A 13,217-nucleotide genomic window follows, 5' to 3' on the forward strand; every position below is an offset into this window, starting at 1 on the left:
GGATTGCTGGGTCATAGGGAAGCTTCATGTTTAGCAGTTTGAGGAACCTCCAAACAGTTTTCCATAGTGGTTGTACTAGTTTGCATTCCCTGGTGCGTGATTTTTACAATTTAGTTTTTAGGTTATAAAATTTCCTGGTCATGTTGTGCCTACTTTAGAAAAGAATACTATCCAGAGAAGGCTGCCACGATCGATGGAGCTGAACCTCCTCCCCTTACCTAAGAGGATGAAAGTCTTCACATAAGAGGAAAGGTTCCTTCCTGGATGTTCTTCAGTTGCTGTTGTTGAATGGAAGTTAAATCTCGAGGAGAGGAGATAGTCATCTGCTAAGTGCTCTCAACCTGCATTGGTCTGCTCTGCTCTGCTCTGTTAGGTATTACAGGGGAGGGCTGGAGTTACACTTTAAGCTGCACTTCTCACACTGCCTTTCCAACTGGCTTCTAGGCAGGAATTCCAAGGGAAGAGATTGGAAGGCATGTATTTCTCTTGTTTAGTTTCCAACATTTCTGGCAACAGCAACAATGAAGGCGTCTGTGTCAACAGAGGTTCCAGCCTTGGTTTGAAACCAGAGACCCCCCACTTGGGGCTCTGATGCTCGAACCCAGAACCCAGATTGTGGGCAGTACCAGTGCAGCAGGTGGTGGGCATTTTACTGCCAGCCGCCCCACTGAGGCTCAGGCTGCAGGCAGGCCAGCAGGCAGCGGTGGCTCCCCTCCCATACCACCCCAGAGCATGTAGCCCCTGTTCAGGGTTGCAGGGAGGGGCATGGGGTCTCACTGAGCCAGCTTCCATACTGTGGCTCCCTCTAGCTGTGGGCAGTAGAGAGGCCTGTGGATTTGGTCCATTTGGTAGAATGGACTGATCAGGTGTGAACTATGAGCTGACTGGTAAATGGTTCAATCCGCCAAAGGATTAAAAACGGTCCAGTCAGCTTGGCAGGTGGGGGCCCCTGAAAGATGTAGGCTAGGAGTCAGCTTGGGGCTTTCAGATCTCAGATGCTCAGACTCTGACCCTTGAACAGACACTGTTCCTGGCCCCTGAAGAAAGAAGCAGCTTTGGGCAGCTGACCTCCAAGGATGGAAGGGAAGCCAAACGCTTCCCAGGGGCCAGACTGGCCGCACCTGGGAGCACCTCCAGCTGCGGTGAGTTGGATCCTCGCCCATTGCTTGCCAGCCATGAGCTCCAGGCCCTCGTTGGCAGGACTCCACCAACAGCTTTTTGTTCAGGTCACCCGGGATGCTGTTTGAGGTGAGACAGCCGGCCACTGTTGTCTTAGAGGCTCTTTGTTTTTCCTGTGTGGTAAGTAAACCCCATTGTTGTGTTCCATGAATCTCTGCTCAAAGGTGAGAACCAGGAACCCACGGATAGTGACCTGCTCTACTGGGCACTGTTCTTTTGATGCTATAGCCCTGAGGTGACCCTTCTAGAGCTCTCTTTTGGGATGAGCCGCATGTCTGCAGCAGATCTAGGTTTATAGCAAGGACCTCTCTAAAATCCCAGGGGCAAGGACAGGCCTGTGAGGCCCAGTGCAATAGTGCATTGGTGACTTCTGGTCTCTGGGTATCTGCCATTTTGCTCTTCCCACTCCCTTTTTCCATTTCCTTCTACCAGTTCTGCCATCGAGGTAACCAACCCTCTATTATTACTGGTAATACTTAGATGGGAAAAAGTACTCTGATTAAAGAGTACTTGTCTTTAGAGGTATGCATTGGATTATTTTCAGATGAAATACAAGACTGTTGAGTTCATTTATAGCTGACATATCTGAAATTTTTCTTAGGAACAATCTAGAGTGTGCTATGAGGGGTATACAGGTGAAACAAGATTGGTCATTACCTAGTAACTGTCAGATGACAATCAGTAGGTGACAGGTACATGCAAGTTCATTTCACCATTTAATTCATTTTACCATTGACTCTATGTGTTTCTTTCCACAATACAATATCAACTATTACCTTTCCTCACTGAAAACAAAAAACTCCCTCAGTTTGTAGCACCTTGAGTGATTTCTGTATTCCTGACTAGACCCTGGCTGATGAGTGCCTTATGCCTGAGATGAAACAACACTGAGTAAAACAAGGATGTGTGTATGTGTCTCAGAAAGCATGTGAGGGAAGGTTTTCCCTGGTGGCTCAATGGGTTAAAGTGCAGTACTGTGAAGTCCAATGTGACTGTCCACAGCCACTGCAGCACAAGTTCAATCCCCTGTCAGGGAGGTGACCCACATGGCACAGCAGGCTTCTCCTGTCCTGCCCGCTGCTCCCTTTAGCAGTGTACTTTGTCAATCTGCCTGTTCTGCTCCTCTCTGTCTCTGATGAATCCTCTCATCCCTCATACCTCTGGCCTGTACCCTGTTCTTATACGCATAAATGAATAAATCTTAAAAGAAAGAAAGAAAGAAAGAAAGAAAGCATGTGGAGGGAGAAGAGACAGAAGCTTCCCGCATTCCTGAGAAATAGACTATATTTAGCCATAAACGATGCCAGCAGATTTAGCTTGGAGATTTTCAGATACATGAGGAATAAACTGCTTTTTGTTTAAGTTAGTTTGCATTGGATTTCTGTAACTTACAGCAAAAGAACACTGACTACTGAGATCCTTAATAGAATGATCTCTACTGCTAGTCCAGCCCCCTTTAGGAGCTGACCAACTACCATTAGCACTATAATGCCATCATCTCAGTAATTATCACCTGACTCACTATCACCATGTCTAAAGTGGTTAACTCCCACTGGATACCTTCTTGTGCAAAGCTCTGGAACCTCATCTCAGTGCTGTACAGCAAAGGTGAGTAATATAGAGCCTCTTCCCTCACATGGCTCCTACTCTATTTGGGAGACTGTATGTAGTGCATCCATTTATCTATTTGAAGTATATACACACAGTTATGAGGTATATACCACACGAGAAAAACAGGTTCTAAACTAAGCAGAGGAAAACTAAATTCAACAGATGTCTAAAGGAGAATGGCTAACACCAACAGAAAAGCCTTCTGGTAGGAAAAGAGGGATCTGAGTTGACCATTGGAGTATGAGTGTGAATAGAGTCTAGCCACAGAGAGAATGCCATGCTTAGAAGTGCAGTCTCTGGAGTGAGTCAGAATTGGTTCAATCCTGGCTCTACCACTTACTAGTTTTACAACTCTAGGCAATATTCTCCTCTATAAAAGGTGGTAATAATAGGACACCTACTTCATGGGGTTGTTGTGAGGATTAAATGAGTCAGTTACATAAAGGGCTGACAACAGTGTCTGGCATCATAAGTCGTATGCATCATGCTGTTATTTTTAAGAGAGGAAAGGAGTAGATACTGGCCAGAAGGCAAAGGTACAGAATGGGTATATGCAAAACTTAGTAAGAGGGTGTGTGAAGGGGACCAGTCTGGCAAGGACAATAGCCACAACTTGGATAAACAGTGGCCAATCAGAGGTAGGGACTGCCAGGTACCTCTCCCTTCTGAGGCCGCTCCTGTCCTCGGGGGACCTGCTTCCATGACTGTCTTTCCTGGGAGCTTCGGCAGGTGGCTTTCAGCACTCACAGTCTGTCTTACAGCATTTCTAGGCTGCTGGGGACTATGCCTTGGATACTTGTATCCAGACAAAGGCTTATGAGGGAATACAAGAGACAGACTCTGGGATGTCAAACTTACTGCTCTGAGACAGCCAAACTGGCGGGCAAGGAGGTGAGCCCATTGCCTGTAAGCAGCAGGACGCGGAGGTGTGGCAAAATCCCCAGGTCACAGATGGCCTCTCCCGTCAGGCTGTTGAAGGAAAGGTCCAGGAACTGTGGTGCAAAGATACAAGATGCGAACAGAGGTTCTGTGCGTGACAATGGTGCTCGCAGATGCATGGAGCTAGCTGCTTTCTTCTTTACCTTCTTGGGAGCCCCATCACCCACAGAGTAAAGCCCTTCTGATTATCTGAGTTAACATTCAAGGCCTATTACAGTGGGTTCTCAGCTCAGTTGCCCTCCTGGACTCCAAAGCAAACCTTTGTGTCGCTGGTCTAGTGGCTTCTCCCTGTTCCACACCCACCACACCCAGAGTTCTCTGCTTTTCACTCAACCTGGAAGGTATCTCTCCAGTATCCAAACCCAAGTCCCAAAGGCCACAGCTCAAAAGCTGCCTCCTTAGATCTCACATACAGGGATGACACCCCTCTGACAGGGCAAAGAGAGAAGCCTTTAAAGGAGGACGATTTGGAGAGCTCGCTTGGATAACCCCATGTAAAGGTGGGAAAATGCTCTGCCTTGTACCCACATGTGGGCAGTCCCCAGACCTACAGGTTCTTCCTCTTTAAGATCTCTCATAGTTGTTCAAGTCAATCCATTCTTCACCCAGCAGCCAGGCCTAGTACACATAGGAAAGGGCACAAACTCCTTAGCAAGAATTCCAGTGCTCTCCATGGTCTCCCTTCTGCTACCTCTCCAATAACAGATGATATCACAGATTTTACCATGTCTCAACCTTCATTCCAACACACTGAGCTGATTCATCTGCATTCTTGCACAAGAGGTGGCAAACAAAGGCCTGTGAGCCAAATCAGCCTGCTGTCTACTTAGTATGGCCTGTGAGCTGAAATGGTTTTCAGATTTGGGGATGGCTGAGAAGAAAATCAGAAGAATAACATGTGGATAATTTGTGAAATTCAAATTTCAGCATCACAAAGCTTTATTGGGCCACGGCTATGCTCATTTGTCTACATAGCATCTCGGGCGGCGTTCCTCCGACCACAGCAGAGTGGGCGAGTGACGACAGGAGGACTAGTGGTGTCCACGTACACTGCAAGCACTGAAATATTTAACATCTGGTCCCTTTAGGAAACCTTTGCGACCCTTGTTCAAACTGCTTTGGCTAGTGCATGTTGGGTGCAAGTCTGTTTTCCAGAGAATTAAGGGCAGCTCAAAGACATGAATAACCTTAGAATCCCAGGTCACAGGAATTTCACAGTTGGTACAGAATTTATGGGGGGTGGGGGTGGGGGAGGGAGGTAGTGACGTGCTACAGAGGAGGGTATGACAGAGTAGTAGGCAGGACCAGACTATGGACAAAGCCTCCTGACTCAGGGAGGGCTGCAGGGCACCCCTTTCTAGACCGGTATGCAGAGAATCAAACCCTGGCACTGTTCAGTTTTCCTGAACTCCTGGAAAAGTCTACTCTGGAGGCAGCCTTTCTGGCAAACAAGGACAAAAGGTTCTGAACTTGGCTACTGCATCTGCTGAGTCACATCAAGTTTTATTACACATCAAAATATTATTACTGGGAGCTGCAAATTCAGGATCCTTGACAGGTTTATCCTTTTTCTCAGTGATCCCTTGCAAATCATACAGAGATGCAAACAAAATGACGGGCTGGGAGGTTTTCCTCATATTTATATTCTGCATCTTGACTTTGGTCTGCTCTCTTATGTAAATAAATGCCTTTGGATGAGATTGGATCTGCTGGATAAGCAGTCTTCATCTCAGATGCTATCAAACTATGAAGCAGCAGCTCCAGAAAGTCAATCATGATCAACCAGTAGATCATGGCTAGCCAGGGGCCAGAACCTTACTCAGAGCCCTTCCCATGGTCACTGACACTTGAGGCAGGGCCTTGAAAGGAGAGGGGTGAGGAAGACACGGCACAATACATGGAACGCAGGAATCAACAACTCCTTTTTAAAAAAATGAGTAAGACATAATAAGTGGAGTTCATAGCAACACACGCATCTAGCTCCCAAAGCTGTTGGTCAGAGGAATAGCTCCCCTGTGCGTCTAGAGCAGCTGGAATGGGTTTCTCATTATTTATACAAAAATCATATAAAAAAATGGATTTCCCCCCCACCTAGCATAGCATTGTATCAGCTGTTATAAGTCTTGCTCTCTCTTTTGCTGGCCTTTCAATAGCTTTAGTTCTCAGATGCGTCCAAGGAACCTCCTGTCTGAGACCACAGGAAATGCCTACTGTCTTCAACATGACTTGAAACCATGGAGAGGAGATACCGCCATGCTCAGCGAGCATGCTAAGAAGGCAAGGTCATACATTCTCGGATTGCTGTACCAGGCAGTTAAAACTTTTACATACTTTGGTATAGAACGGTCATCTATTCTGAAAAACTCATATTTGTGGAAGGTCTCTCTCTCGTTTGGGCAAGATGAGGGAAAGTGAGGCTTTTTGTGAAGAATGAATGACCCTGGATATTTACAGATCAAATAATTTAAGTTACCAGCTCTTTGGGGCTAACCCCATGGCTCATGACATGAGCTATTTTTCTGGGGTTTAAACGTGGGCACCGAGGCCCAGTGAACTATGTGGGTTGAGGGGCTGGAGTGGAGGGCATGGTGTGATTACAAACATGTGCAGAGGGGAGGTCCTATACCCCAAGAACATATACAGTTTTATAAATCAGTGTTATCTCAGTAAATATAATTTCAAAAATAGAAGTGTATTTATCTTGGGGCTGACATCCCTCAGGATAAGCCAACATAACCCAGAGAGGTTAATATATAGTTCACACACACCTGTGAACAAGGCAAGAGATGCCAGGGTCTCCATCAATGCAACTTTGAGGGCTTAACGTGGAACAAACCCCCTCAACCCCTCCACCCCCCCCACACACACACTAGGTCTCATCCATTCACCCACCCTCCCTCCAAACATTACTGAGGCCCAGTGCAGCTCTGTGCTGCTTCCTGGGGGCACAGAGGCAGCTGAGACTCTGCCCCTGCCCGCTGGAGCCCAGAGTGCAGTGGGCAGGATGGAGACCAGGCTTAGATGGATATGGAGGTGGATAGAGGACTAGCTAATGCAGTGAAAGAGGGAGGCATGAGAGGGCTGAGGAGCCCTCAGGGGCTCCTGACAGGCCACAGGTAGACACCAAGCACTCCCTACCTCCAACTTACTTCCAAGTACTTGAAGTCGCCATATTTCACGTAGACTGTTTTGATGCCATTAAATGCAAGTTCCAGTTCCTTTAAAGTTGGAAAAGTGTGAAATGCCTCTATAGGGGGGGACGGAAAGACAGAATCTGTAGCTCATGAAGGACTTAAAGATATTAACAATGGTTATTTACTGGATATCTGGGTTCCCAGGGGATTAGGACAGGCGTTATGGGAAGTGCTTTATATGCATGGCCTCTAAATCTCTTAACAACTCTGAAAAATGGGGATTCTACAGCTAAGAAATCTGAGACTCAGCCAGGCTAAGTGATTTCTTGGAAATAAACTGCCGTTTGGTGGAAGAGCCAAAGATGGAATCGAAGCTTTTTCAAATCTTAGGCCATTGAAAATTTTTTATTTCTAATTATAAAAGTGAAACATGCCCACCAAAAAATAAAATATATAGAAAAAGTTTCCTTTAAGTCCATTAATAAGGATAACTTAAAAGTTTCATGTTAAAAAAAAAACCCCAAGAACGTTCCATGTATAATACATATTTGTGTACTGAAACACACATTTCTTTTTTACAAGATTGGAAGCATACCACAAACACTGTGAATTTCTTCCCTTAACAGAATGACTTCAGTATCGTTCCATGTCAAACCACAGCAGTCTGCATTACAACTGAGCTATGTTCGATAACTGTCCTTGGTCACCATTCTCCTACCACTGGCTATTAGACTATCTGGACAAAATCTCAGGACATTTTTAGTATGAGAACTGGACCTTGGATTAGCTTTCTAGCCCAGTCTCTTTGGTAACCTGAAATGAATAGGATAGTAACTGTGTTACTAGGCAATACAGCTTGTGTAAAAATGACCCCAATTGCTAAATTGCATTTAACTAGGAGCAACTATAAATGCCCGACATACATCTGAAGGGGGTGACCATAACTTTGGGTTTGTCTGTGTGCAGCGACTCCAATATCCGATACCTGGAGAAGGTCTCCACAGGAATTTTAGGAGATGTGTGTATGGTGTGTTTCAGGGGATATTTGCTCTTGTGGAAGAAGAAATTTCTAAGCCAGGGTGGCTCCTGCATCCATCCACCCAAAGAGCGTGTCATTATCTTGCCACCTCGGGGCCCAGAGAGTGGGTCCTGGGGGGCTGGGGGGCTATCCTCATGAGGCCTCCATGTGGAATTAGTTTTCTAAATAAAAGTGGTGTCAAGTGTGGCCTTTCGTGGCCTTGTGAGTTGGAATATTCTGTAGAACCTAATAAGAGACTTTGGTAGGTATTTTGGGTAATTCCAGTGAATATCCCACACAGGAGTGTGTTTCTGTCGAGTAAGTTCCTGGAAGTGGAACTACTATATTAAAGACAAAGACTACTTAAGAGACATTGCCAAATTGCCTTTCAAAGATGGTGCATCCGCTTACCACACTTGGCCAACAGGATAAATGTCCAGTGCTGGCTGTCCTCAGGACTTCTCATTTTTGCCAACATGCATTAATTAGGCAGGAAACAGTATCTTGATACTGTTTCAATTAGCGAGATTGAGCATCTTTTCATATGTCCCTTTGCCTTTATATTTTAAACCCAACAGACCACACTGTTTCCTGCAGGGCAGGGACTTTTTCATATGCTTTTTTAAAAACACCTCTGGAACTCAATGCATTCAAAACCAAATTTCTCTAATTTCCCCCAAATCCTTCTCTCCTCTCCTGCTCTCCAAGTGAATTCCCGTGGTTGTTCCCTCTCCCCACATCTCCATTAATGACCAAGTTCTGTTATTTCTACCACCTCTAGCAACTCTCTCAACTCCCTTCACCCATTTCCATATTCCAGTTTAGGTTTCCCCTCTACTCGGAAAAACAAAACCTCCTCATCTCCCAGATTTCCTGGCTTCCATCTTTTTGTGTATAATCTACTCTCTTGCGGTCAACACTGAGTCTATCTATTTACAAGCCTTCCAAAGGTCACTTTTGCTTGCAGGATTAAATCCAAATCACACAGTGCCCATGATCATCAAGTTCCTGCCAGCCTTTCCAGCCTGGCTGGGAGGCTAGGATTACCCTGCACCCCTTGCAAGCACACAAAGCCTCTCCGGGGTCCCTAATCAGGCACCACTAGTCCACATCGGGTCCCTTGGCCGGAACTGCTGTTTACCTTCTAATTCCCATTCATTTGTTAGCTCTCAGCTTAGGTTTTCCTCTTTGCAGAAGTTTCTCCTGACATTCTGGTCCAGGTTAACATCTTGATTATATACTTGCATAGCGTTTTCTGTCCCCTCTCTCATTAAACTCACTGTCTCCCACCACAACCATCTGTGTGAGTCCATCTTTCACCAGATAGCTCACCTAGCAGGAGCAGGATCCCTTCACTTCTAAAAGTCAAGACTTCCTAGTCCTGATGACCAGCAGGGGTCGCTGTGAACTTGCTGAATAAATAAGGCTTTATGCGCCTACAAAGAGCTTTTAATGACTTAAAAACATTTTCATACACGTATCTCATCTAAGTCTGCAATGGACCCTGGCTTGGGGGAGGAAAACGGGAAAGGATAATCTCCATTTACAGATACAGAAGATACAGAATATGGAAGATAAAGATACAGAAACAGCAGGTGGCAAAGAAGTATTCTAAGAAGCAGTGCCAGCGCTAGATTGGGACCCACACCACTGTACCCCTAAAAAGAGATACATGGCCAATCATGGTTGGACGACAGACACCTCCTAACATGAGGGATCTGCTGTGCCAGCCAAGGGGTACAAGATAGTTTTGGGGAAGAAAAAACTTACCTAGAGGTAGCAGGTTTTCTGAGGCATTGATATAAATCACAGAATGGAAATGCTTGAAGTCCTTTTCCTTAGCCTGTGGGAAAGCATTTATTTGTAAAGAACATAAGATTAGTTCTCCGCTGAGACCTCTGCGAAGTTCCAGAACTGCTGTCAGAAGGACAAGGACCTCAGGGGTGAGACATATCCTTAGGGAAAGAAGCCATTAACCCTGTTAATTCTTCCAATCCATGAGCATGGGCTACCTTTCTTTTCCCTTGTGTCTTATTTACTTTTTAAATTTCATTTTTTATTTAACTGTATTTATTATTTTTTTTTACATCATTCTTCATTTTTCCATCTCAGTTGTGTGTCTTATTTCTTTCAACAATGTCTTAGAGTTTTTGTTGTATTGACCTTTCAGCTTTGTTAAATTAACTCCTATGTACATAATTCATTTTCATGTGATTATGAATGGGATTATTTTCTCTTTGAGTTTGCTGTTTGCATACAGGAACACAAGAGACATCTGCATATTGATTTTGTAGCCTGCCACTCTACTATACTGGGTTATTGTTTCACATAGCTTTTTAGTGGCATCTTTAAGATAGTCTATTTATATTACCATACTTTCTGCAGATAGTGGTAGTTATACCTCTTTTCCAATTTGGATTCCTTTTCCTTTCTCTTGACTAACTGTTCTAGCTAGAACTTCCAACACTACATTGAGTCACAGCGATGAGAATGGGCCTGTCTTATACCTGATCCCATGCAGGAAAAGTTTTGCTTCGGACCAGTTGGAATGTTGCTAGTTGTGGGTCTGCCATACATGGTCATTATTATACTGAGGTATGTCCCTTTTTCCCCATTTTACTGAGAGTTTTTAATCATAAATAAATGTTGGATCTTATCAAATGTTTTCTCTACATCTATCGATATGATCACAGGACTATTTTCCCCTCCTTGGACGATGTGATGAAATACATTAGTTGATTTACAAATGCTGAACCATTCTTGCATCTCTGGAATACATTCCAAAGGTGTATGTCTTTTGAATGAACACTTGAATTCAGTTTGCTAATATTTTGTTGAGGATTCTTGCATCTATGTTCCTAAGCGATTTGGGGCTGCAGTTTTCTTGTTCCTTTTTTGTAATCTTCGTATCTGTTTTTGATATCAGGGCAATGTAGGCCTCATAAAATATACCTGAGAGCATACCCATGTCTTTGATTTTTGGGGAGAGTCTGGATGGATAGGTATTGAAGGTTTGGTAGAACTCTTTACCAAAACCATCTGGTCTGGGCTTTTGGTTTTGGGAGACTTGATTATTATCTCAATTTCTTTGCTTATAACTAGTCTATTCAGGATTTTCTACTCATTCTTGATTCATTCTTAGGAGGTTGTTATGATTTTAAGAATTTGTCCATTTATTTTAGATTATCCAACCTGTTGACAATAAAATATGCACAAGTCTCTTATGATCCTTTGTATTTCTGTGTTATCTGTTGTAACTTCCCCTCTTTCATTTCTGAACTGTCAAAAGATAGCCCAAATCAAACCAAAGACTATTCTTTGAAAAAACAAAATAGACAAACCTCTAGTTGGCTCACTGAAAAAAAAAAGGAGGAGGACATACAAGTAAATAGAATAAAAAATGAAGAAGTTACCACACCTTAGAAATCATAAGAATCACTTTAGAATCTTAAGAGACGACTGTGAGTGTCAGGCAGCATGTTGGAAAAGAAAGAAATGTGGCCCATTATATAAGTCAGAACATCTACAAGTTAACATCAAACCGGTTTCTTGGGAGAATCACTGCCACTCCTGGCATTGACATCTGAGAGAAGTAGCTCACAGGGTTTTTTACTGGGAACTCGGAGTCATGCAGACCCTCGCAATGTTCTTTGGCCAATTCAAAGCCAGTTCCATCGGGCTGCTTCTTTAATTCACTTCACAAGAGACAGTGACATCACCAAATTACAATGGAGGTTTGTCTCCGAATATCGTTTCTACCTGGTCACTGAGACCTGGTCTGATCCTCCTGGCAACATACCCTTTCACAGCTGGATTTTCACTCCCAAGGACCCTGGAGTACAACCACCAGGCAACGAGGTGCTCATTCGCACACATCCCTGGCCGTACCTTGGAGAACTTCAGGCCGCTCACATTGATGTTGCATAATTCTGATGGCTTCTTCACACAATGGTGCTTCAGCTGAAACACAGTGCACAGAGTCAACTCTCAAGACCCTCACACCTTCCATCTAACTGACCAAGGCAACAAATGACTCCCCACTGTGGAAGACGGCTTGGTGTAACCAAAAGAACACAGGCATTGCTCTAAGCATGGAGAACCAATGGTTCTACTCAGAACCAAGCTGTTGTTTCAGTTTGACACTCAGTTCCCCATCCATAAGATGAGGATGGTGAACCTGGCTTTTTTGGGAACTCCTTGCTCTCAGTGGCTTTCTCTCTTTTCTAAGCCCCACTTCCTTTACTTGAGTGAAAAACAAAACAACCCTGTTTTTCTGGAACTTTATCTTCTATTCTCTTCTATTTTTATTTGGTGTTCTCATTGGGCAATCTCATACATCTGTCATAATTTCACTCACCAAATATTTACTGAGCACACTGGAGCCATGTATTAAACTTTCTCCTACTCATGGCTAACCCTAAAAATTATCTCTCATTTTAAGTGATGGAAGTAAGGGAAAGAGATAAAAATGTTAGAAGAATATTAAAATGTTAGAAGAAAATTTTACTTTGGAGCTTTTATTTCTGTTTAATCAAACCTCATTCCCTTTTGCTGTTAACCATTTATTTATAGCACCTGTTACGAGTGGGCATTGGGAAGACACTGAAGAAAAACCAGGAACATTCCATGCTTTCAAAGAACTTACAGCAAGCAAATATTTATAAATGTGATAAATACTTTAAAGGAGAAATCCAAAACACTGTAGGGGATGATATAACAGGAGGTCCTAACCCTAAGTTTGGAAGTGAAGAAATACTTAGGTAAGGAAGAAAATATTTCAGCGTACACCTAAGAGCTAAGTAGGAGTTTGTCCTACGAAAGTGGGTGGCAGAGGCTATGAAAGTTACCAAAGGGGGAGGTAGCAAGGTGTTTTTGAGAGGAAGAAAACCAAAATATGGCTAGGAAAGCAGTCAACAGATCATTTAGGTCCATGCTGTCTCTGTAAAGGGGTGTGAATTTTACCCCACAGCCAATAGAAAGCTGCAGATGAATTTTTGGCAGGGGGCTGATTGCAATTTTATAAAAATTGCTGTGTCTGATACACACAGAAAGGGTAAGAGGACAGGAGAGGGAACGGAGAGACCAATACCCGAACACTGTGCCTTACCTTTCCTGGGGTCACCGCTCTACTTGTCTACCTCCTCCTTGTTAAAGAACCCCAATGCGATTCAGACTTCTTCGGTGGATAAAGCCCCAGCTTAGAGCTGAGCCTCAGCTCCAAGGGATAAATCTTGACTTACTAAGTCAAACATGGCAGTTGAACATCTAGCCCAAGACTTGGGATATGTGATCTAGTTCTGACCACTGACACTTGTTTGGGGGCAGGGAGGAGGGCA

General features: G+C 44.0%; 1 protein-coding gene across 1 annotated transcript in view; it reads right to left on the reverse strand.

Annotated features, from left to right (window-relative positions):
• The window catches only part of XRRA1 (X-ray radiation resistance associated 1), a 47,392-nt gene that overhangs the window by 25,099 nt on the left and 9,076 nt on the right, over positions 1 to 13,217 (reverse strand). Inside the window, exons 5-8 of the mRNA XM_004683204.2 lie at positions 11,794 to 11,841; positions 9,652 to 9,724; positions 6,879 to 6,976; positions 3,649 to 3,782 (exon numbers count right to left, since the gene is read on the reverse strand). Of these exons, the coding sequence (XP_004683261.1) occupies positions 3,649 to 3,782; positions 6,879 to 6,976; positions 9,652 to 9,724; positions 11,794 to 11,841 (353 nt within the window). The remainder of the gene's footprint in view (positions 1 to 3,648; positions 3,783 to 6,878; positions 6,977 to 9,651; positions 9,725 to 11,793; positions 11,842 to 13,217) is intronic.

This window comes from Condylura cristata, unplaced genomic scaffold (assembly GCF_000260355.1).
Source record: "Condylura cristata isolate star-nosed mole 26May11 unplaced genomic scaffold, ConCri1.0 scaffold00015, whole genome shotgun sequence".
NCBI classification, from domain to species: Eukaryota; Metazoa; Chordata; class Mammalia; order Eulipotyphla; family Talpidae; genus Condylura; species Condylura cristata.